Source organism: Fusarium proliferatum (assembly GCF_900067095.1).
Source record: "Fusarium proliferatum ET1 genome assembly, contig: FPRO_scaffold004, whole genome shotgun sequence".
NCBI lineage: Eukaryota > Fungi > Ascomycota > Sordariomycetes > Hypocreales > Nectriaceae > Fusarium > Fusarium proliferatum.
In genome coordinates this window covers 2,821,024-2,846,024 of record NW_022194793.1, presented here as the reverse complement: position 1 = coordinate 2,846,024, position 25,001 = coordinate 2,821,024, and the positions used below count along the sequence as shown (strand labels likewise).

Here is a 25,001-nt window from a genome sequence, read left to right as displayed (position 1 = left end):
TGGTGACCGTCCCTGACTTGCGGAGCTTCCTTGCCTCCATGGATGATGCCTCTTGCCCATCGCACACGTCTTCTCTTATACCTCCAGGTTCCGGCTCCGCTACCCTTTCGCTTCTTCCGCAAACCTACCAGCTCATTAACTTTGTTCGTCCATTTTGTCTCCAGTCATTCCTTAACACAAACACTTGCATATCATCAAACCGTATAATATAGCAAGCCCACCCACCGCTATCCAAGTCCAGGTCTAGCTATCCTTTCCTTCATATACAGGGCTTAAACCAACTACGCCACTCTCCTTTACAAAAGACAAACAACCGATTCACTCTCTACGCGTCAGTCTCCGCTGTCATCAGCCCAAGGGATCCTGTTTACTCGATAGTACATATTACTATACCCTAACCGCCTGACATCCCTCAAATCGACTGTGATCGTTCCTTACAACACATCCATTCCTTACAACGCATGTCGACTGCCCGGAAATTACTCCCACATTCGACTTGGCCATTGCTCTCTTAGTTGACCAGGTAAGCTCGAGATGTCCCGCGGCACTCCCGAAGATCCAGATATGATGTGGACCTGGGCTTGCCAGTTTACCATGATCGTCCAACATCTCATCGAGAATTCATGCTGACACCACCCTGCCCTTGCCAGATAGAATCTGCATAATAGTTTAACGGCTCGCTCCTGTAGGGACTCTTGGGTTCCTGCTTTTACCACCACCCTACCTGTATGCTTCATACTTTCTTGTCCTTCCTTTGAGGCACATGCACAAAATACTTACACTTTATTCACGCAGCAACACTAAAGTTGACACTCAACTTTTCTTTTCTATCTGTGATAGTATTTATACAGCTGGCTTGCATACCTATCTAGGCCTCCGCCTATAATTAACATGAACTCAAACGAATTCATCGAAAACGAATCCGTGCTGGGCTCGGACGAGATGTGGTCAACACCAGCTACTCAGTCTAAGCCTCGCCCTATGCCTATCTATCAGGGATTCTCTTTCTGCGGTGCCGAGAACTTCTCATCAGTACCATCTTGGGACTCATCTTCAGTTTCATTCCAGCAAACCCCCAGTGAAACCATGTCACGTCCCGGATCTATGCATCAAGACTTTTATCCTCCTACCACTATGGATAACTGTAAGTAAAGCCGAGCCCCACGATTTCACTCAAACTAATCTGAAGCAGCATCGTGGATGGAAAAGCAAGTCGAAGATCAATTTGATCTTCACGGCATGGACTACGATATGACGATGGGAATGAGCTCTTTCACAACCGATGAAGCCATCCCTGTTCTTGACCTGAAGCAGGGGACACTTGTCGAGGAAGATCTGATGGCCATTGATGACGGTTCAAAACAGCGTCGAATGTCCGGTTCTTCCTTTTCGATGTCCACTTCTGGAGCCTTCTCCGACATGCCTCTCGATGATTTCTCGGCAGCGCTCTCTGAGGCGCCATCCTTCAGCTCTGATTATCCGCCGCCTTCTAACCGCACTTCCATGATGTCTTCCACCCAGCTTTCGCCCGTTGCCTCGCCGCGAATGACTCCTCAGTCGAGGACCGACCTTGTGAGGACTCAGAGTCGTGGCCGCGGCGCTTCTCCGTCTCCTCGACCCAGCAATGTTCGATCTGCTCCCTACAGCGTCGAGGGCCCAAGACTCAAGCGATGGTCTACTGGTACTTACAACACCTCTGCGAGCCGCAAGCCTGCCCAGTACGTTTATCATGCTTGCCCGGATGTCTACAACAGCCACCAGCACATGTACTCCGGCCACTCTTCTCCTGCCATCGGTGCCACTCCTCTACCTCTCAACTATGGAAACCTTCAGGCCATGCAGCAAGCACCTTTCGTTGTCCCCAGCACTCCGGTTTACCAGAGAAACAGCATGCTGCTTCCGACTCAGCTTCCATCTCAGATGGCCCAGCAGCAGCCCTGGCAAACCGACGTCAACCATTTCGCCACGCCTCAGCCACTTCTATCTCACGGTCTTTTCAGAATGCTTCAGAGTAACGGAGATGCCGCTTGCCTCAACGGACACTACACCGACCTTTCTGACCCTCCTGAGCTGTACGCGGCTCTCCGAGAGGAGCAGATCCCTCCACCTCCTGAGGACATGAACCCCGAAGATCCTGATATGATCCCCCGAGAGCAGGAGTTGCGATTTGAAGGCGACCTTTACACCCCTAGATGGGTTCGAGGTCACGGAAACAAGCGAGAGGGCTGGTGTGGAATCTGCAAGCCTGGACGATGGCTCGTGCTGAAGAACTCTGCCTTCTGGTATGACAAGTCTTTCTCTCACGGCATTAGCGCCGCCACCGGAAGCTCGTTCCAGGAACCTCAACAGAAGCGACGCATGGATGGAAACCCTGATGTTTGGGAGGGTCTTTGTGGTAGCTGCGAGCAGTGGATTGCCCTTGTCAGCAGCAAGAAGAAGGGAACCACCTGGTTCAGACACGCGTACAAGGTAAGTCTGACTAACCCACCAAGAGAGGGGCCTGACTAACAATATCTAGTGTCACACACATCTCAAGGTGAAAGACACACCTAAGCGTCGCCGCGAAAGTAGTAACGCCAGGGCGCTGGCCATGTCGACCATGGCAAAGCCCAAGACTGAAGTTCAACATCAACGACCCATGACGCCCCAGATGCCTGTCTCCTCGATGGAGCTTGCCACTACGCCTAGACCCTCTACTATGTCCCAGATTACGTCTCACCCTCAAGTCACCGCTGTTCTCGCTCCCCAGGAGCACTATACCATTGACCCGATGTCTGGAAACGTCCTTACGACTGAGCCATTTCCGAACATGATTTAACTCGATACGACTATGCTTTTTACAGTTTAGACTTTTTTCTTTTGATTTCCGCCGTACCATGACAGCACATGTATTGTCGTGGATGGCACCACACTCGTTACGTTACGAAAAGATCTTTGAGATGATGTTTGATACCAGTTGAAGCCAGGGATGAGTTTTTTGATCCATGTGCTTAAAGTTTTCTGTTTAATTTCTGTTCCTTGTCTTGCCTCCGAGGGCCTGCTTATGCTGTTTTGGAGGAGGAAACGAACAGTTTCGAGAGGGATCACCACGTGGACGAGGCCATCCCATCCTCGAAGCTGGGGGAATTTGGGAAAAGTACATGTCAGGAAGGGAACCAAGGAAAAATGTGGAGGATTCACTATATCATTTTTTACTTCTTCTTTTACTTTCTATCTTCTTTTTCTTTCTTTTTCTACATCTGCTCACTTTGAGAGATACCCAGGAGTTTTTGCTTTTACTGCACTAGATAGAATGGTCGGTTTAGGATTAGGAGCCTTCCTCTGGGGAAGAGCCTGATGAATGAAACGAGCAAGAAGGACGATGCTGCTGGCCAGTCGAAGTCGAAGGCACGGATTTACATAGATAGAAATAGCTACGCAACGGTCACCCAATATCACTGTTATTGATTTTGTCTGCATCTGCATCTTGGCTCATATCATATGGGTGGGTGGCGGAGACTTCTGCTCCGTACGTACACACTTGACAGCAACAAACGGAAGCCTCCGTGAAACGCCTTATGAAAAAGGATCGTCGGATCCGTTTTGTTTCGAGGGCGAAAAGCACGATGTGACATGAATTAATTACAGCACAAGGACTGGCTTGTCAGCCCGTTGCAACTATGCAATGTTGCTTTGCAGAAGGAAAAGTGGCACCACGAGGGGCTGGCAGGATGCTCGGCGGTTCTTGATAGGGCATTATTCGTCTTGGAGGAAGAGAGAGTAGCAGTATAAGTGATGGCTATTAAGGCCAGGGATCTTTTGGCCAGGGGAGATCGGCAAGTGTTCTGCCACCCCCAGGGGAGTATTGCAACGCTGGGGAGAATGTTTTGTGTTTTCCGTTATATCGTTAATTGGACGAGATCTCTAATAACCAAGGCTGATAAGTCTGTGAGCGGGAAGCGGAGATCCTTTGTTGATCGTGCCAACGGTCTAGCGACTCTAGCCAAGGCAGCCAGATTCCGTTTCAGGAACTCATATGCGAGCCTTGTGAGGGGGACTTTGCAGAAATTGGTATGTGCTAAATAACTACCAAGTACATACAAGCAACGTAGGCGAATTGGCCGGTTTTCCTTGACAGATTTCTTGTAATATTATACTGAAGTTAAGCGAGAAGAGGCACAGTAAAATGCATTGGGGAAACGGAAGATGTCGTCACAAGTTGTTTCTGCTATTATTGTTGTTATTGACGTGACAGCATCAGGATCAGGATCGGTCACGGTTTTGACTTGGCAGGTTCTGATACAGGTACCCGAGGCCGAGAAGAGCCAGGGTCATGAACCCAGTGTTTGTGCGTGTATATGTATGGATACTCGTAATGGAAACATAATACAACAGCGTTAATACACTCGTTCAAGTCTCAGACGAAACAGCTCGATGAAGATTTCGTAACTTGGCCGAAGCAACACTGCACGTGCGTGGGTCTCAATAAATTTACTCTTTCGCTTCTGAAACGAGCTTTGGTTACCTTTGAACCCTGAACTGTCAGTTAAACTTTGGTCAAGCCGTCTCTCACTTTGCGGGGACAGACGAAGCGAGGCTGGGAATTGAACAACGCATCGTCAACGAGCAAGGCCATTCCCGGCAGTCAACAAGCATTTTATCCTTGCAAATAACTGAGATTTTATATTGAGGCAAAACGGGTGTTGACAGGAGACAGGACTGGACTCTCGATCGCCGGGGGGTGTGAAGGTGTGAATAGAGTAGAGACGAAACAAATGCTTAATCTCCCATATTCATGCGTTGGCGGAGGAGACTCCGGATGGGGCCGGTTCGGGGAGCGGCATCCGGATGGAGGAAATGTTTAAGCCGGCCGGGGGTTGAATAAAGTTGATAGACGGTAGTGGCATAGTGTCGTATAACGTTAAGGCAGTTAATTAGGCTGCGTTATACGGGGGCTATGTTCATCAGGGTGATGTGATGTGTGCAAAGACCACATAGTACACATACAATATTTTATACCTACTGCAGGCATCGGTGCATGTTTGCTCGGATAAGAGGACAGATTTGGCTCTCGGTAGATGCCCACGGCAGACTCCGTCTAAGTCACGATAACCTCGCTTGTAAAAGAGACTATGATGAATTGAGAAACTGACAAACATCTGTGTAAGAGGCCCACCATTCGTGAAATCTCGTGATACAAAGCAAAGACACAGAAACATGCTTGCAGTTAAAAAAAATATATACTTATCAGAACACGTGAGAGAGACAACACCTGGCAGAATGACAATGAATAAAGTTGGAATGTCCGGTGAAATAGAGATGCAAGCACTTAAAACCCCGGTCGAGAAAGGTCTATTTCCAGAAGACACACACCATCTTGTCGATCGAGGGCGGCCAATCATGAGCCGCTGTTGTTCTTCACCTTACCATCTGGCTGGAAATGAGAGCGGGTTCACTATGAGAGGCACGTGAAAGTCATCTTAACCTCAAAGAACATGTAAAAAACACAAATGCCGATTGATGTCGTAGAATCACGTTGCATACGTATCGCGACTGTGTCTGAGAAGGTGGTGAGTAACATCTATGAAACTCTCAAAACCTCAAAAGTTTCATTGTGATTGCTGAGTCAATATTACTTCCGCGCCCGTTATAGGAGTGTCCATAGGTAGTTTACTCGTATTGAGTTTGTCACCATTCACAGTCTTTACCATTCGATCCGTCCCGTTTCAACCCTATTGGCAAAGAAAGTTGCTGACATGATGGCTCTTGGCAACTTGTTGGCTCTAGGAAGCAGCCACGAGAATTGCCAAGTCAATGTCTCACTCATTATCATTAGTTGGAACATGTGAAGTTGAAGTAGCCAAAGCAGACAATGGTATCTCCATACTATCCCCGATGGGTATTGAGCCACCTTGGGGTCTGCCTGTTTGACAAAACAGGAGAAACTGACCAGACAATATTGCATCATATGGCCATACTCTATAAACAAAGTAATTGGAGGAATAACTTGAGTGCCATAGACATGAGGCTTAAAAAAGAAAATATTGACAACCTATAAAGTCGCCGGCACCCCGACTAGTTAGTATGAGAGAGCCCCGACAACCAGACAATGATGACGAGTGCAAAGCCACCAGGCCCTGGATAAACCAAAATGCTCCTCTTAATTACTGACAAGTCTCAATATGTGACGTGATACACGACCTGTTTCTCAAGCAACGTCTGGGCCTGATGCTCACGTCTCAAGACAGGCTTGCCTAGTTTTGATTACTGCCCCTTTCAAGAGATGCGGCTGAATCAGCTTTCTTTGGCTGACAGCTAGCAATAGCCGATGATGACAAAGTGGTGAGCTGATTGTGGTTTCGGGAACTTGTTGGTTGGCTGTCAGCAGTCGGTGAGAGATGCATTTACAGGGTATTTGTATCCGTGGTTGGAGAAGTGCAGTCAGTTGCCTTTTACATACATGCAACCATCCATATTTGAGGGGGAAACTTGTCCTTATCATATGTAATAATCATCATCATGATCAGTCAATACGGCGTTCCGCGGATTCATACACTATCAGAGCATATCGGGATGCATCGCCTATTTCAGGTAGCTAAATATCTATGACGGGAGTCATAGCGTGCAACCATGATGAGATAGTTTCATAACAACCCCTTCAGCTGCTGAGCTCATCACAACTCAAGATTAACCAGCCACAGTTTGCTTTGGAGGTTAGCAACTCGCAATGACTGAATCAACGGCTATCGCGTTGAATACCTAAATAGTCAGTGTTCTTGTTATCTTCCCAGCTCACGAGCTGAGCCGTTGGTTTCGGGCAGTACCTCTTTTAGTCTAGGACTGTTCCAGCGGTTGGCTGGCAGAGGTCCGTAGCGCACTGAAGGCCCCTGAAGAGCGTTACCGGCGGTTGCCCAACAACGGCTAAGTTGAGGAGGAAGAGGCGCTGATGCGCCACCAAGCCTGCGATCTCGAAGTTGTAGATTCATTTTAATAAATGTTCATGGGTTTTAATTTTTTGCTCAGCCCTATCTAGTTGTTGTCTCTCGCAGTTGTTTGTGTTTTCTCTCGTTCGGTACCACGAGATATATAGTCCCTTACCTAGTTCCCGTCTGCAAACAGCTCAGCTCAACTGTCGAGTTCAGCTCAGGTGTAGGTAGGTAGGTGAGGTAGTTTGTAAATAGGAAGGTCGGGCACGTACTGTATCCACTGCATCCGTCCCGTGCAGTCTTATCCTATCCAATCCATCCAATCCATTCCCATCGAGAATTTACCGACTCGAAGCGAGCAAACGAACGGACCGCTTCAACCTTCTTCTGCCTAAACTGAAGAGGGTATCCTCGACGTCGGCACCCGCAAGATCACGACATCATCATATACGAGAGTTGAGGAGGAGAAGACTCGGGACGGAACGACACAAGACGAGGCGAGACCAGACGAGACGAATCTGCGAACCGATCAAATAACTCTGTTTAATGGAAGTCAAGGTATGGCCAATCTGATAGTCTACTCTGTTTCTCTGCTTTTAGTTCTGCATCTGTTCAGCTCTGGCCTCGGTATCCCCATCAACATGAGCTCCATCATCCCACTCAACAGCATCCATCCATCCATCCTCTATCTCCATTGACAACGAGACAAGACACAAGCCCAGTCTCAATCTCCAGACTCAAACGATCCATCTTTGTTTCTATTTATCCGTTTGCTCTGGCGTCATTTGGCGGGGGTTTCTATTTTCCTCCCTGCTTTAACTGTTGTCTCCCTTTCTTTAACCTGGTCCTTCTTCCCTGCCCCTCCTCTTTTTTTATCGGGGCTTACCTATCCATCCCGTATTCCATTCCGACTTCATTCCTCCCTTTGCAACACATTTGCTCTTTTTATCATCAGTGGCTTACAATCATGCTTGTCCAAGCAAAACAGTCTTAGACCTTAATGCCTTTCTTCCGTCCTTCCATGATCGTTTACGACCTTGTATAATGCCCTACGAGCACCGACCGACCTGCGACATCTGAATAGACTTTCTCTCTCCATCTTTCTCTACCCGTCACAGCCTGCCCACGCCGAGCTCGACACTCTACCAGACACGATCCCGATCAACGAACTGCAATCTTTCGACCTTGTTTTTTTGTTTCAAATTTTTCTCCAGTACGATTCTCCGGCTTTTTTTGCATAAACTTCAGCTCTTGCTAGTGCTCTACTACGGCAACGTAACCGACCGTGCACATCATCAACCTCGAACTCGAAGCATCCCCTCGGCCTGCAACTGAGTTGGTCTTTTATGATAAGCAATTAGATTTGCTATGAACGGGGATCAACTGGCTTCAAGGCAAGCTCAATTCACAGCATTGCCCAATTCTTCCCCTCATCATCAACCGATCTATCATCAACATGGCATCCGTATCAAATTCACTGACCAATCCGGGGTTGTACAGTTTTACCAATTCGAACTACCGCCCTCCAACTTGTGCAGAAACGCCTGTCTCCGACTCCTTTCCCAGTCCCGTTTTCGAAACCCCCAAACCCGGGCAAGGTTCAGTCACCGACGCCGGGGGTTGGACTCCGCATTTTGCTGAAGAATATTCCGTATTCAACTCGACTCCTGGAAATCTCCGTGGATCTCAAAACTCTTTCGTTGACTTTCGTGCTTCCACACCTTCCAGCAAGCACAAGAGGCTACTATCCAACGACACTTTTGCTGCTGAAATTGCAACCCATGTGAACCACTTTTCGGACCAAAATCTACCACTGCCGCCGGTCGAGCCATCACGTCGCTTGGCCTCATCCCCGAATTCAGTAACCGTACCTCAAGAATATATAACCGATACAACACCCCTGCCCAGTCCTGATCCGGCCAAACACCCTCAATCCTCCAAGAAGGCTAGGAAAGCCGGAGTCCGGGGTGCAGAGCCTTCGCAGACAGTGACACCCCCACCCACTGGACGTAGGGGAGCGCGGAAGCTCGCCGACAAGCTCAATATGCAAAATGATCAGTACTTCGGCCAGCCCGACTTCACTGGCAACTCTCAACAACAACAGCAACATGATATTGCTGCCTTGATGGCTTCCTCTGGTGACATGTTTGCATACCCCATGACAGCACCTGCTGCAACACCTAACACTTTCTGGGATCCTTCAATGGGTATGGACTTTGACTTTAGTGCATCGCCTTCCAATGTCTTTCAGACGACACCTGTTCAGCATGGTCATCACCGCCACACAGGTTCCTTCGACTGGAACAGCGAGGTACCGCTCTTTCAAGATCCTAATGCACCATTCGCTTCTGCAGGTTCAGACCCTATGCAAACCATGCAACGTGACCGTCCTCTTGCACCAAAACCTATGGGCTCGACAGGTGTTACTACAGCAAGTGCTGCCATGTCTGCTGCCCTTTCCGCTCCTCTAGATGACCCTTTTGGACTTGGACAGTCCATGAATGGAGTAAACCCTGGATTGCTGTTTGAACCTCCACACAATTCTGTTTTGGATAACCCTGCTCTCATCCCCGTGACACAGGCTGGCTCCGCTGAAGCCACGATTTTCCAATCGAGATCAAGAACACCTTTGGGTGAAAACATCCGCCAATCAACGAGCATGAAGGACCTAAGGGCTACAAAGGCACCGGATCGTGCACTTGCACCATCCCCTGTCAAAGCAAACCCTCGACCTGGAATGGGTAGGAGTTTCAGCGAGAACCGTGGCAAGAGAGCACAACCACAGAACCGACCTGTACTACCCAAACTTGCACCGGCCCGACCTGTCTCACAAGCCAGCAATGGCTCCATTAGCGACAATGCACCCCCGAATCGGCCTATAGCCAAACCAACCGGAAGGTTGTCTCCAATGAAGAGCCAGCACCGCCTTTCAGGCTTAGCCTCCATCCCTGAGGGGCCAGCACTGCAACACCAATCCACTCGAACAGCTGTGAAGTTCACCATCGACTCGAGGGGCAGAGCTCGTGCAGAGACAACGATCGTACCTAATGAATGGGACTGGGAGCCTAGTACCAATCATCCGGGACTCACTCGTGATAGGAGTCGAACACCACGAGACCTGGGTCCTTCGGACGATGACGAATCATCCTCAGACGACGAGCCTATCATTATTCCCAGCAGGAATAACTCGTTCAATGCGTCCTTTGCTTTACCTGATCCCCTGAGACCAGTTGGGTCCATCTTTCACTCTTCGCGACGTAGTGTTAGTGACAGGAGCACGAGCAGCATACACGATACTATTGGAGGATCGCAACACGATGCGGACAGTGAGAATGAGACGATGATGTATGAGCGCAAGGACAAGATTGGGGATGCTGCTAGCGAGCTTCGTAAGGTCATGGAGGATCGAAGAAAGCGATCGAACCCAATGGGACAAGGAGGACAACACCGTTCGTTCCAGGGTGGACACTTTGGTCCTTTTCGAGGTGACAGCAACTCGCCGTCGACCCTTACCGAGTCAAGCCTTATAACAGACAGACACGTCAGATGTCTCTGTAACCGAAAGGGGGCTGACGAGGGGGACGGCTCCATGATCCAGTGGTAAGTTTTGCCAGCCTATGGCCACCTGAGCAAATGGCTGTCGAAGATTTAACATGAACGGAGCTGACATTTAATATAGCGAGTCCTGTGAAATGTGGCTCCACGGAAAGTGTATCAATCTCGACCTCAGGACTCAACCAAGAGTGTATGTCTGCTCATTCTGTGCTAACACACCGAACATGCGAGGAGGCCGGATGCGAGATACGGGACGTGGAAACTTGATGGGAGGAGTACCCGTAGCGTCTCCATTGGCGAGCAAATCATTTAGGGCGTTTCGATAAGGTAACAGGTTGTATGAGCATTTGTTGAAGGAGTAGACCGGATGATAGGAGTACTGGATAATGAATACATTTGATCGAGTACATAAATAAATACTGGCATTTCAGACAAAAATATTACATTCAGGGTTTAAGTAATCCGCAGTTGTTTAGAAGATGGCCCAAGTGAGCACATGCCATCAAGGTCATGTAGGGGTCAACACGACAAATATATAGTCCACGCGTGGTGGTCACAGCAGGAATGGAATAGTCAGGAATCCTGAGATGGTCGAGTCCTCGAAACATGGAGAACTCCAGAGCTTCCGATTACTACCCAAAATGACCTTGACGTCTTCTCTCGTTGGCCAATGCCTTGAATGCCCACTTCCGTTAGCTCTGCCGCAAGGCCCGAGTGGACCGGACCACTCAGGCAAAAGCCGGCCTACGGAGTTTACTGGTATGGCCCCGATCTCGGAATGGTGGGGCAGCAACAGAGGTCCAGCAAACAAGGTCGGGCATTCTTCTCTTTGTCTTGTTTTGCTCTTATTGTAGATCAACTCCATAGTCTCAAAACTAATCCAAAAGTCGAATACAACATTGTCATGCCTGCTGGTGGCCACTGCGGCCCTGAGCTTCGGAGTTGAAGGCTCGAACGACTGCGAACTACGAATAGATTGTTGCTGAGGACGTTATGGCAAGGCAGCATGTGCAACAGCTTACAGAAAGAGCGTAATAACTAGCTGCCTGGTCAATCAGAGTCTCAAACTCTCGAGGAAAGCCAGCCAAGCGTTGGCAAGTTGAACCTCTAAAACCATCTTATGGACCGTGTAAGTTCTGAGCACACATTGCATGCACACAGTCAGCTCTGACAGTCTCAGTGCTCCATCGATGCCCATGGCACCGCTCTCACTGACGAGACCATCGCCGCCGCAAAGAGTGCTGATGCCGTCCTTCTCGGCGGTCCCGCATGTGGCAACGGCGCTGTCCGACCCGAGCCAGGCCTTCTGAAGCTTCGCAAGGGGATAGACATATACGGCAAGCTGTGGCCTTGTTTCTTCGCGTCTGGCTCTCTGGTTGACGTCTCTCTCCCCGAAGCCTCTGTATGCTGCGGCACAGTTTTATCATCATCCCTGTACACACCGGCGCTGTATACTTTAGCGAGCGTAAATTCCGGCTCAGATGAGACACAAAACCTTACTCCTATACCAAGGCTGAGCGTGTTGACCATATGGTTGGGTTCCTTGCCCGTGGTCGCGGCGACAAGAAGGTGGGATCTTTTGACAAGGCTATTTACTTGCGACGAAAGGTCATGACGGAGACATTTGAGGAGGTGTTCCTGATCATAAGGCCGAGCACCTGGTGATACCATCAATGATGGGCCTAGTATTACCCCCAGCATCGGCCTTCTGCCCAGCGCTAACTTGAGCCATATTCTTGATATAAAGGGCGTCCCCAAACTATTTGGTACGATCCTATCTGTTGCTATGATTCTCTGCTACTCTCTCAACCTGCCCGTGGAGGCCAAGGCTGTTGAGGGGGTTATCCGTGTGGCTCTGAAAGGTGGTCTGCACGCCAAGGACCTGGGTGGTAACACTACCACAGAGGAGGTTGGTGATGCTGTTGTTCAGGAGCTGGAGAAGATTCCCAAGGCTTAAAGGGTGTTGTATGATTGGTGTGGTCTGCTCTCGAGGATGACCCCTTGGTGGCAGTAGCCTGGAAGCTTCAATGCGCACTGGGTTAAAAAGCGACCCGTTTGTGGTTGGCGAACATGATGGAAGCCTCAGATTCTATTTGTCTCATGATATGGTATGGTGATGGCTTATGAATACAAGACGGCAAAATGATGACAAAATTATGGTCATGAGATGTACACACATAGAGTGACACGACGAGGTATACCTCATACAAGATAGAGGATGGTTACCCTAGAGAGGGAATGTTGAGAAACGTGGGAGATGGCCCAAGTAACATAAAGTCGGGACAGTGTGATTCCGGTGGAACACATGGGTGGGTTAAAGCATCAATCAAAGCTTGAGAAACCAAAGATGTTCTTTGATATGCTGGAAGCTCAACAGCGAGGAAGAAACGAGCTGCACGGATGTGTAGCACGTCCAATAGGGTAACATCCGATCCAACTTTCAACCTAGAGTTCTACGACTTCTAAGCCAGTGAGTCAGGCGTATGACAACGCCCAGGCTATAGGGCTTTGCTAAGCCTTGGATATGCATGCATCATGAGTTTTCTGAGGCTGTTCAGTGGGTGGTAAGGCAGGCATGCATGTTGTCAGCAGAATACAGGCTATTTCACCGCAATCGTGATCAGGCCTTGCCCGGGTTTAAACTACCCATGTAAATCAACTATTTTCTTATGGCCATGCTTTCTCCACGTGCAGCTAGTTCATATCCTTGCTATGTGTAAGTCTGCTGCATTTAGTTAGTTGAGTCCTTGCCAACACCGACACGAGGTTTGCTTTCACATTGGGGTCCAAAACGCAATCATTTCTCGGAACGGAAACTACCGAAAGAAGCAGAGAAGCAAGAAGTTCTTGGCCAGACAAGAGACTAGCAATTCAGTGGGAGGCAGAGTCAGCAAAGTTTCCCCCACGATGTTTAGTAAGTTAGCAAGCATTGGTGAGATTTCCCAGACAACAGCTTAATAAAGGGCGGAGACATTGAAAGAGGGAGGCTAGCAAGGGGCAGGAAAAAGTAAAAAAAAGTCATGACGTTTGAGACTTGATGGAAATAAGCTTGAAGCCTTATGCTGATACTATAACTTTAAAAGATATACTTCATCAAATCGCTTTGTTTCGTTTCAATATGACTATGGGTCTCTGTGGAGGGATGGGATGGATATCAGAAAAGTGACCAGGTTGACCATTGGTGGAGCCTGCATGACCTTGCATGAGAAGTCATGATACGACTGGGTCTTGTTCAAGGGTGGTAACTCTATTGTTGTTGAGTGATACAGTGCTAAAGGGATATTCTCTCTATCCAGTTCAGGGCCTCATAATGTCCCTCTTGTCTTTGCGTACTGCAAGTGATGAGACATGATCGGCTATCACAGCGCGGCACAAATACAACACAGCAACGCCTGAGCTGTTCCGTCTGTGCTCTCGTCCTGCTGTAAGGTACACACAGCTCAGCTGTGCCTGATTTGCTAGTTGCACAGAGAGAGGGGAAAAGAAAGCATGATATGCGAGACCAGCCAATGATGAGTCTATGGAGCACAACACCTTGAGCTCTCACTGCAGTAGCTCTATCTACTAATCGACAGAGTGGGCACACCCACACGTGCATCTTGGGGATACAAGCGGACATGAAAGTTGGGTAAAGGTCCAAGCAAGAGTTGGAAAAAACAAGAGGAAACTTGTCAGTAACGTGCTTGGCCATGCTCAGCTATCCTTGGCTCGAGAGCTTTCCCCGCCGACCTTCCCCCGGACAGAGCGGGATTGACTTTGTTCGATTTCGAGGAGCTGCCGTAGCGGTATTGAGGTTGTGTTGGCAACTCGTGAGGCTACAAGATGTGGCTGCTATAGCAGAATAGGCTACAGCAGTGACTGACTACCACGCCACCTGGATACGAAGAGCGCCAATCTAGGTACAGCTGTTTATTGAGCCCTTCTGCTACACTACACCTTGATTGCCGTGCAACCTGCTATAATTTTGATTAGTTCGTTTCGTATTGGGAATGCTTTCGCTGAAGTGTCCAAGCTTAAGTTACAACAGCTTTGATCTTTGAGATACTCTTCATATCTGATGTCATGAAGGCCTCATCCTCGTGGCAACCATTCCCGGAGAGGACATAAGTTCACCCTCGGGTCACTAGCGTGGTGTAACTCGAATGTGCAAAGACACAGAGCATCAGTTCGATATGTTCTTACTGCAGATAACTGAGTTGGATAGCGGTGGCTGGTTCGTCAGTGTTGGATCATGGCTGATTTGGCGTCATGCACGTACGGGTTGAAAGCTGCAAAATGTCGAAACTAAGTATGTCTCTGCTGTAACTCTTGTCCCCTTACTTGGGCACTGTTGGTGCTTTTTGTTACTTGAGAGATTTAGCATTAAAGGCCTTTAGATATGGCGAGTTTGAGTGATGAAATTACCACTTACACATACTGGCAACAGTCAGTCAGTGAGGTGGGTTGGTAGTTGCCTGTATTGGATCGTTGTTAGTGAGGTGGTGTTCGGTTCCTCAGGCTACCACAACCACAACCGTTACCTATTGTTACTCAAAAAACCCAATCCCTCCAGGGGACATTCTCTCGTATTCAACGCCCTATTCCTCCACACCACTACAGCACGCCGAGACAACTATGGCGGCATCTAGCTCAGCATTGGTTGTTTCGTCTCATTATGGTGCGCGCTAATGACACGGGACCGATACGCTAGGGACCATGTTATGATGCGACATTGACCTCCATCCCTCCCTTCCCTTGTTGTTGACTTGGATTAATCCATTCATCCAGGGAAGAAACCACTGACTCCATGGCCAACAGCTCTTCTTCCTCCCTGCCTCAAGCATCCAGGCAGTGGGCACCAGGTGAGAGAACAAAACAGGCTTTCACAAGCACAAGGCGTGGTGGCTGCAGCTGTTGAGTGCATTCTTTCATGCTGTGCTATCAAACTGGTTGCTCGTGCTTGTCCTTGGCTAATCCTCCATTCTCTGTCAGACCTGACATGTCAATTGGTTCCGACCCCCAGTTCTATCTCGTAATGGCCAGTAATCGACGAAAATGCTGTGCTTCGCTTGCGAAAGGCGCCCGCATTCGATATCCTCGCCGTCCGACCTCTGAACCACATGGCCGTCCGTAGAACCCGGCCATCGCGAAGACCAGTTTCAAAGCCCCCCGCCAGTTCTCTTTTCTTCAAGTGGTGTATCGTGAGCTTCTAGGTAGCCATTCAATCAATTTCCAGCCATGGACTTGTTTATCGAATCTGCCTCCCGACCTCCGGGAGCTTCGATTAAGACAACAGCCACGTGCCAGAGCAACTACGTGTGGCTTATATCAACGCGGTTGTGATGGCTGGTGTGCTCAAGGTTCTCTGGCCACTCCGCTCGACAATTCCTATATGGGAAAAAGATGGTACAGGAAACCAAGCCATTTCTTTACCCCGACCGCCTCTTTTCTCGGCCCATTGATCCGGCTGCCAAGTCTGCCTGGGTATTCACAATCGACAATGTTATAGTTACAACGGAAATATTCACTAACAAATCCCCGGAGGCTCCAACTCAGATGCTCGGGGGACCCCACGTCCCCAGAACCAAGGCACTTCTTTGGCCTCACTATCACGAGCAAATCGTCGATTGGCGACATATACATGCATGGGGTGGATGATCCTCACTAGCCATCTCAAGCAAGGCGTCTCTGCTTGTTAAGCGAACACTCTCCTCATGAGGCTTGTTGACATTCTTACATGCTGCCTCTGCTCACCCACCTTAACATTACAGTTATCTCTAAGGTTACAATGCTAACCACAACCACCTTACTCATGCTCTTTTGCTATCACGACAAGCAGGTTTCTGCGTCTTTCTTGTGTCATGGCTGACATGGCGCCAAGTCTCCCGCCCACGTAGCGATGCTGGGTTCCTGGACTGCCCTAGCTCCAAGAGGCTCCAGAGTTTATTGGCTGCTGGACACTAAACGTCCAAGATGCCGATTCTTTGCGTACAGTACCAAACTTCAACGGAGTGACCGGTCCCGCAGTTTGCATCGACGACAAACCGCTCATACCGTGATTTGATATAGTACAGCTTCGGTTACCGTATACTTTGCTAGGTGCATATTGGCAGAATGAGTTTGGCTCAACCTGCATCGTCGACGCTGGCTGATGTTGCCATCCAGCCCGAGTTGCATTGCTTCCGCCTCTTTTGTTTACACGAGTTTCTCTCCTCTGACCCAGCTTGTCCTTCCCGCCGCTATAGGCCACCGAGTGCTACGCAGTTCCGTTGAGATGCAGTCCCCATTCCCTCCATTTGCTGTCTTTTACACAGATATCGCAGGCTCCCTCGTGTACAGGTCTCATACTAGCTTCTTATGCCGTCTCCCGTCTTACTGGGTTCCCAGACTGAATGCAGGCTGATCCAGTGATCAATTGATTAAGTGAATGGCCAAATCAAGCGGTTTAATACGGCCTGTCCTTACACAACCTGACAACCTGGTAGCCTCGCCCACTGAGAAGGGCAGGATCTTTTGTTGAGCTTGGAGGGAGGCCGACATTTCGGCCCTGTTGTTGCGGATCTGCCTAGCTAGGGGGAGCTTTCGAAACCTTACGCAAATGAGCTCCCAATTGTCTTGGCCATTAACCAACACAGTATCGCTGACCTCCGTGCATGATATTGACATCACGTCTTGGCTCACTGTCGACCCAGGCTCCCGCTGTAGGAAACCTATTGCCCTTCCCAGCCGATTGCTAGCCAGCTAGTCCTCTCGATTGCATCCCTCCTGCATCACGGTTGCTCCAGTGAACTCCAGCCACATCCTCTGATTCCCTCTGAAAGTGGTCGGACTCACGATGCCCGTATCACATCTTGCCAATATTCGCACCCCTCCCTCATGATGATTATCGTCCCCTCGCAGGTAGAGTCAGACTAATGCAACCAAGGGTGGAGTTTGAGAAGTGAAGTCTCTTGGGTGACTTGGCCTGGAAAGTTTGGAGGTTGTCAAGGCCAACTCGGCCAATCTCTCATCCAAGGTAGGTTCTGGTTCGACAAGTTACAGATATAAGTATGCAACCTTCTCAGGTTTTCCTTCCATCTCTTCCATCCATCTCAGCCTCTCTCACTTCTCGATCAGCCTTGATTGGATTTGTGTACACACAAGTGACCAACTCGTTCAGGTTACTTCTACCTTCGCTCAATCAAACCACCATCGCTTGCTCAAAGCTTGCACTCGCTTTATAACACCTTCGTTGACATCGCAAATCCTCTCAACCTTCTTCATCATGAAGTTCGGTGCTGCTCTTCTGGTCTTGGCCACATCGGCCCTGGCTAACAACATCCGGCGGGGAGGAGATGAGTACGAGAGCCCAGACTCTGAGAGCGGAAAAGACTACGAGACTGGCGAGAACGAGTATGGACAAGATGAAGGATACGGGGAGAAGGGCCACTACGAGCACGAGGTTAAGGAGGTCGCTGTGACCTACACCACCACAACCGTCTGTCCTGTCACCTATACTCATTATAAGGAGGGAACGTGAGTTTTTCAACGGCTACCAAGAGACTGCAACATGCTAACAATATACAGCACCTACTGCGAGACCAAGCTCACTACCTCAACACTCGTTGTTGCTGAGACTAAGACTGTCGATGTCACAGTCAAGGAGCCCGATGTCACCAAGCACTACACTGATGTTGACTACGTTACCAGAACAACAGTGTGCCCTGTTACCCAGACCAAGACTGTTGCTGGAGAGGTTATTACTGAGGTCTACACGACTACCAGCATTATCTACGACGTTGTCAAGTCTACCGACTATGAGCACGTTAAGCAGCCCGATGTGACCAAGCATGAAACCGATGTTGTCTACAAGACACGAACTACTGTCTGCCCCGTGACAGTCACCAAGACCATCGCCGGTGAGGTTGTCACTCAGACATACACAACCACCAGCATCATCGAGGAGGTCGTCAAGTCCACTGGCTACGAGCACGTCAAGCAACCCGATGTTACTAAGTATGCTACTGATGTCGAATACGTTCATAAGACCAAGGTCTACCCCGTCACTGTCACCAAGACCATTGCTGGTGAGGTCGTCTGCGAGACTTACACCACCACCAAGGTCATTGAGGAGAAGGTTGCTACAACTGAATATGAGCAAGTCAAGCAGCCTGATGTGACCAAGTACGAGACCGATGTTGTCTACATCACCAAGACCAATGTCTACCCAGTCACCGTCACCAACACTATTGCCGGCGAGGTCATCACCAAGGCCTACACCTCTACCGAGTACGTTGTCGAGAAGGTCCACAGCACCGTCTACGACCAGGTCAAGCAGCCCGATGTTACCAAGCACGAGACAGATGTTGTCTACCACACCAAGTACGAGGTTTATCCCGTCACCGTCACCAAGACCGTTGAGGGTGAGGTTATCACCAACGTTTACACTTCCACTTCCGTCATCGTCGAAAAGGTTACCACCACTGTGCCCGCCGTCGAGACCATCGTCAAGACTATCGGCAAGGGCGAGGTCGTCACTCAGTACTCCAAGGTTTACCACACCGTTGGTGGCGGTACCGTCTATGAGACTGTCGCTCCTCAGCCCACCACTGTTCAGGCTCCCGAGACAGAGGTTGTCACCCAGCCTGAGGTCACCGTCCCTGCCACTCCCACCATTGCCCCTGAACCCGTTGCCACTGGGGCTGCCGCCGCCAACAAAGCTCCCGTCTTTGCCTTCATGGCTGGTATCCTCGGTGCCGTCGCTCTCATCTAAAAAGCATGAGCCATTTAACTCAAAGCCCGATAGCGCCGCCGGATTGGTTCATGTTTTATTCTTTTTTACCCCTTTGCTTCTCGTAAAAATTGGTTGTCCCTGGTAGCAGGGCACAGACTATTTAATTCATCGCGAGCCGTTGGAATCGCATACATACACTCCTTTGCAGGACATGGCGAGGTGGGATTGGGAGGATGCCTATTTCTGGGGTATTTAATGTCGCGGAAGAGGGTGGTTTGTTATTCCTTATCTTCACTTCTAATGTATATATTAATCTCTTGGCTTATATGATGGTATATGGCAGGGTATGAAATAGTTTAAGATAGGATAGGATATGTAGTTAATCTGGAGACGTGTCGTTGGACTATCTATGCCCTCTCTAATGCTTCCTTGCGATACCTGACTGTGACTATCCATGGCGATCACTACTGGATACGATAATGGCTTGAAGTATGAGCTTAGACTTAAGGACGATTAGGTTCACCCGGAAACCTTAGTTTGACAACTCGTACTATAAATCGAAAGGCTGGAAAGGCGTTGAGGCTTGACGCCTTTCTGTTCTATTAATGGACATTTCGAAGATGCTCCGAACGCACGTGAGAACAAATGAACCTCCAGCTTTCATCTTTCTTGCCAAGATCCAACGAAGATCTTCTAGAAACACCCCCCTTTATCTGTGCCGTGGCCAGCACCCAACCTCCCTCATCTGACCAAATCTCTCTTCACGCCTGTCCATGTCTGTCCATGTCTGAGGTCCAAATAACCTCGCCCCAGAGAGCAAGAGAAGCCATAGCCCTAAGCCAATGTACCAGAAAGAACCAGTCGACATTCTCCCTCAAGGAATACCGAGCTTACCCCAGCCCCCTTATATTTTTCTCTTCTTTTTTCTTTTTTCGTTTAGAGTATGCCCGAGCTTTTGCTTCTTCTAGCCTGGATTGTATGTAAACCCGAAAGGTCTTTCGTATGTACCCCGGGTAACGAAGAAATCTCTAGTGTAGGCAGAAGTGAGCGACCGGTGACGTTCAAGAAGATAGTTGGTTTTGTAGATCTTCGAGGTCCTACAGCGCCATCTCAACATCATAGTCATCGGCAGTGCTCACGTCCATCGGTACCGTGAAAGTACTTGTGACGAGGGGGATGAATAGAGGTTCATCCGGGTTGTAGACGATTCCAAAATACTCTTTCCCCAAAATGCAATCCTTGATGCAGTATCGTCGGAAATCCTTTGTGATGATTACTTCCGAGATGTGGCATGTGTCGTTGATGCAGGTCAGGGTTGTGGGGAGGACTATATATCTGTTAGCTTTTGTTTTTGCCAGTGAAGAGGAAGGGGCTTGTTTGACTAACTGTCTTGAACCAGAACAGCGTTCTGGTGATCCCAGCATGTTTCTGTCTGATGCAGCTGGACATGATAGCTCGAGACATTTCGGGGGGATAACGTAGTCTCCCAAGAGACATTTGCTAAGTTGGACCTTGAGCCTGGCTCAAAGCTCAGATTCAGCATCTTAGAGTTCAGCTCCTCCTGAGCATAGTCCTTAAGCCTCTGCCTCGCAATGGTTTTGTGTCTGTCACAGGATTCCTCGTCAATGGGGACCTGCTTGAGAACGAAATGAAGCAGAATGCTCGGAACTGACTTCATCAAATCCGAGAGTAACTCATCACCTCCCAGAATGTTATGGATCAGCTCCAAATTTCCCTGATCGAGCCACTTGTCAGGTACTCTGACGACATTATCATCAACTAAAACAGTCCAATGAGGAAGACGTCGTGCGTCGAAAAACATGACGCTGAGATTTTCTGTGTGCTTGCATGCAGACAGACAGGACCGAAGAGCCTTGTCGACAAATGCGGCAAACTGTGTGTCTGGGATAGAAACCGGCTCCTCATTGAGCACTCGAGGAATGTACTCGTATAACTTTCTATTGACTGTTTCGTAGGGCGCCAAGATGGAATAGTACGAGTCTAGCAATTCTACTGCCTGTCGACCAAATTTGGAGAGATTCTTTTCGCATTCAGGGTCCTATTAAAAGATTGTTAGCAAGTATATCTCAAGTCGAAAGTCTTCGCAGTTCATGACATACCGGTTTAGAGCCGGTGGGATAGTACCACTTTGAACGATCAAGAAACAGATAATCTCCGAGAAGAGAGATGGTATCCTTCTTGATGAACTGCACCGCCAGCTCAACATCTCCCCAGCCCCAGTCGTCGAGCAAGGAGCTGAGGTGTTCCACAAGACTCGGTCTCTGCTTCAAAGCCAGATCCTAAATGGACATGATAGCTCGACACTCTTCCTCAAGCGAACTCATGTGCTTCATTCTCTCATCTGGAGTTCCGTAGAGGATGTTGTAACCGAATCTGAGCGGTCTCTCGGACAAGCTGGCATAGCCCCTGCGGGTGGTGTCACTCAGGAGAAAGCCTTCGAGGTAGATTTTGCCTCGAGACCTGGAATCAAGGATCAGATCGCCCAACTCAGTCTTGACGATATCGGCATTTTTGATGTCCTGTAGAAATAAGGCGGGTTCGCACCAGATGTTGAACTCTCTGGGGGTGACCTTGGAGCGGTAGATGTATTTGCCTCGCCCGCCTCTCCCCAGTGCGTCCCTATCAACGCCAATGACGAAGACGGTGTCAGTCTCCGGATGTGGCTGAAAAGGGACATATCGACTGCCCTTTGGGGCTGTCAATCGTCGAAACTCATTGTTCTTGACTTGGTCCATGACTGTCAGGACGGCCATGAGCTGACCTTCTGGGCCAAAGTTGAATCTGTATTTGTAACCCCCGGTTCTGCACATAACACCGTGGTTTGTGCCGGCTCCTAAGAAGTTGAGAACGGCCCTTCCTAAGCCGAGTTCTGAACGGTGGGTGAATCGAACATCTTGAGGCTCCTTAGGCCGCTCGAGATTAGGGACTACCATGCTGGGCTGCAGAGGAGTCACGTCTCGTACAGCGACTGTGACGGTGCCGCCCTTGCCATCTCTGCTGTTCATGTAGTGAACATATCCAAGAGGCTTTCCAGATCCATCTTGCGCGGTGAAAGCGATCTCTGCGGGGATCTTTGCATCGGAGTGGTTTCCACGCCTTTTCATGGTGATGACAAAGTCGGTCAGCTGCAGGCCAGAAGACTCCATGATCTTGTCTTTCCTATAAGACGTCATGTCAGATTCAGTGATATGACCAGGCTTAGATATCGCTGTGACTTACCACCAACGGAGTAGCTCGCAGAATGACTCTTGAGCCGTCAAGCGGGGGGTCAGAGCTGTGAGCCCAGTAGCCATGACGCATCTTGCTGCCAGCTTGTCCAGCGTAGGCATTTCATCTGGCTTTAACCATTTTTGTTGGTTGTCTGGAGCAGCATCTATCATCGTCTCACCCTGCTCGAGTGTATCGTCGAGTGTTGGGTCACTCTCGGAATTGTTCTCGCCCGACATCTTCAAAGTATGGTCGAGGAATTAGAGTGCCAGGCATACAAAAGAAATGACAAGAAATGAAATGAAATGAAATGAAATGCAAAAGGCGAGGAAATTATGGCTTATTTGAGAAGTTCTAGAGACTGCTCACTTTTGGTTGGCCACGGATGTTGATGGAGGAATAGTACGAGGGAACGGGAACCCGCTTGAGCAGCGGGAGAGGAAACGCAGACTCCCACTGAGAAGACCTGGGCCACCCGCCTTAATTAGCACGTAATTGTATTTTTATGTAATACCCGTCCATAGAAGGGAATAGAAACATAAACAGAACCCATAAGCCCATCAATACTCCACCGCCACAGACTACCAAGCCATTATCACACTAAGACTACTCCGAGTACAGCTTCTCGAACTCCTTAGCAACTGAAGAAATCATCCTCAACTCATCTTTCCAAGTTGTTCGATAAAACACTCGGCCAAACGTGTCCTTGACCTTTCTAGAACACCAGCGCATGCGTTCATGCAAGAATATGGCCTTGCAACCGGCCTTGTCATGCTCATCAGCAATATTATTGAAGAACCCCACGACCTCTTCTTTGCCGACATGCCAGTGCTTGCCTGAAGTCACCGGCCACGGCACTTGCCATACTACAGGCTATGGTGAAGGTATCGTTAGTCATGCTATAGACACAGGAGCATAGTCTGTTACTTACAAGCGCTTCTTCCAATCCAGATTTGTCTATCGTCTTCCACTTGGAGTCGTACCGCTCCCAGGCCTCCAGGGGATGGATCTCAACAACGTCGCCGACATCACTTTCCGATTCTGAGCTAGAATCAGAATCAGGGCCAGACTCAGAGTCAGGCTCAGAAGGGATGTCGCTGGCTTGAAGCCGGCGCCTAGGTCTCCCCGAGTTCGCTGCAGATCCTTCGGCCAACTCGGCTCTTCGACGAGTCACAGGAAGCGGAAATGGAGCGGCGAACTGGACAGTTGGCTTCCGAAGTATGCCGGACCGTTTCTGGGGAACGGGCTTCTCCTGCTGGTTCATGTTAGGAGCCAAGCACGACAACGTGAACAGGACAGTCACATACCTTGACTTGGGCCACCTCAGCTTTCTTCGCTGCTTCTGCTGCGTCTCGAAACTTCAGCGAAGCATCTTCCAGCTCCTTATCGAAATCAGTGGGCTTGTGTTGATAGCACAGAAGGAGTTTCACGGCCTCTTCTAAGCGTGGGTGATCCGCACGATGTTCCAGGGGCACACTATTTAGCCTCGCCATGAGGCTCTCATGCTCCCTTATCTTGGCCATACCAATTATTCGATTGCACTGACGACCTTGGGATTTAGCCCACCCAATACACCTGGCCCCTTCCCGGTAGCTGTGCGGAAACACAGCTACCGAGTCCAGAGTTTGGTCGGGGGACTTGGTCATGACGGCGTCTGATAGGAGGATGGGGGATGTTATGAACGTTCGATAGGTAAGATTGCTGATGGAGATATAACGCTGATGCTTAATAGATTATTCGTGACTAGGAATTGCTTAGCATCAAGGTGATGTCGAGTGACCAGAGACTCAGGGGCATGCCATCTACTTTATACCAGGGACTCAACACACCAATGCAAAGACATTATTTGAGACTCTGGTATCAGACATGCATTAACCTCCAAACAGCATAATGCCGGCTCTCATGCAATGGCTGAGCCATGTCATAGAGTGAACAAAGACTCTACATCCCCATGTCTGTTTTAGAGTCTGCAGCTAACATGTCCATAAGTGATATCTGATGGACATTGTCTTACAAGAAAAGCAAAGTATACGGAACCTTGGCTAGTCTTCACTAGAGTCACTGCTGCTAACTAAGATCTACCAATAGAGCGACTCAAGGAAATGCCTTGCTCAGATCAGACGGTGCCCTCCCCGACGGCAAGCTGCAGGCACTTTACCAAATTCCCGATTGCCACATTCATGCATGTTAGGAGTGCTGTGACCTCTACCAAGCAAACGTTTCACGGAGAGGCTTATCCAATCGACTTGTCCACAGTCATGAAATGAGCAAGTGGCATTAGAATGATGGTATCCTGCAGTGTCAGCGTGTCCAAACATGCAAGTGTCTGCGGCGTGTATATGCAGCTTGCCCCATCTTCAAGCTACAAATGATAATAGGGGCCAGTTTCCAGGTCTCCCCAACCCGAGAAACGGTACTGAAGCCAATAATATGCTACATTCATTGATAATAAGCCTCTCTTCGACAAACTGGCTCGCCTGCCGGCGGTGAGACGAGACCACTCCTTGAGAAACTGGAAAGTTACGCAGGAATCTGCAGGCTATAAACGACGAATGGGGTTGAAATATTTCTTGTATTCGATATTCGCAAGCAGACCATGACAGTTTATCGTTGGTAGACAA

General features: G+C 49.2%; 6 protein-coding genes across 6 annotated transcripts; 4 read left to right on the top strand and 2 right to left on the bottom strand.

Annotated features, from left to right (window-relative positions):
- Positions 1-891: 891 nt before the first annotated feature.
- Positions 892-2,818, top strand: FPRO_05091 (uncharacterized protein; the record flags this gene model as incomplete). Its single annotated transcript, XM_031230670.1, has 3 exons — positions 892-1,144; positions 1,193-2,469; positions 2,519-2,818. 3 exons carry the CDS (start codon positions 892-894, stop codon positions 2,816-2,818), a joined length of 1,830 nt encoding a protein of 609 aa, XP_031080784.1.
- Positions 2,819-8,273: 5,455 nt separating this feature from the next.
- On the top strand, positions 8,274-10,786 carry FPRO_05090 (uncharacterized protein; the record flags this gene model as incomplete). Its single annotated transcript, XM_031230669.1, has 3 exons — positions 8,274-8,299; positions 8,406-10,505; positions 10,585-10,786. The coding sequence occupies 3 exons, from the start codon at positions 8,274-8,276 to the stop codon at positions 10,784-10,786; spliced, it is 2,328 nt and encodes a 775-aa protein (XP_031080783.1).
- A 794-nt stretch (positions 10,787-11,580) lies between these two features.
- Positions 11,581-12,417, top strand: FPRO_05089 (uncharacterized protein; the record flags this gene model as incomplete). The annotated part of the gene is made up of 4 exons (XM_031230668.1): positions 11,581-11,589; positions 11,641-11,862; positions 11,973-12,094; positions 12,147-12,417. The coding sequence occupies 4 exons, from the start codon at positions 11,581-11,583 to the stop codon at positions 12,415-12,417; spliced, it is 624 nt and encodes a 207-aa protein (XP_031080782.1).
- A 5,286-nt stretch (positions 12,418-17,703) lies between these two features.
- On the top strand, positions 17,704-19,191 carry FPRO_05088 (uncharacterized protein; the record flags this gene model as incomplete). The annotated part of the gene is made up of 2 exons (XM_031230667.1): positions 17,704-17,954; positions 18,006-19,191. The coding sequence occupies 2 exons, from the start codon at positions 17,704-17,706 to the stop codon at positions 19,189-19,191; spliced, it is 1,437 nt and encodes a 478-aa protein (XP_031080781.1).
- A 1,058-nt stretch (positions 19,192-20,249) lies between these two features.
- On the bottom strand, positions 20,250-22,619 carry FPRO_05087 (uncharacterized protein; the record flags this gene model as incomplete). Its single annotated transcript, XM_031230666.1, has 5 exons — positions 20,250-20,479; positions 20,539-21,211; positions 21,273-21,408; positions 21,463-22,332; positions 22,393-22,619. 5 exons carry the CDS (start codon positions 22,617-22,619, stop codon positions 20,250-20,252), a joined length of 2,136 nt encoding a protein of 711 aa, XP_031080780.1.
- Positions 22,620-22,986: 367 nt separating this feature from the next.
- Positions 22,987-24,026, bottom strand: FPRO_05086 (uncharacterized protein; the record flags this gene model as incomplete). Its single annotated transcript, XM_031230665.1, has 3 exons — positions 22,987-23,253; positions 23,312-23,635; positions 23,688-24,026. The coding sequence occupies 3 exons, from the start codon at positions 24,024-24,026 to the stop codon at positions 22,987-22,989; spliced, it is 930 nt and encodes a 309-aa protein (XP_031080779.1).
- Positions 24,027-25,001: the final 975 nt, after the last annotated feature.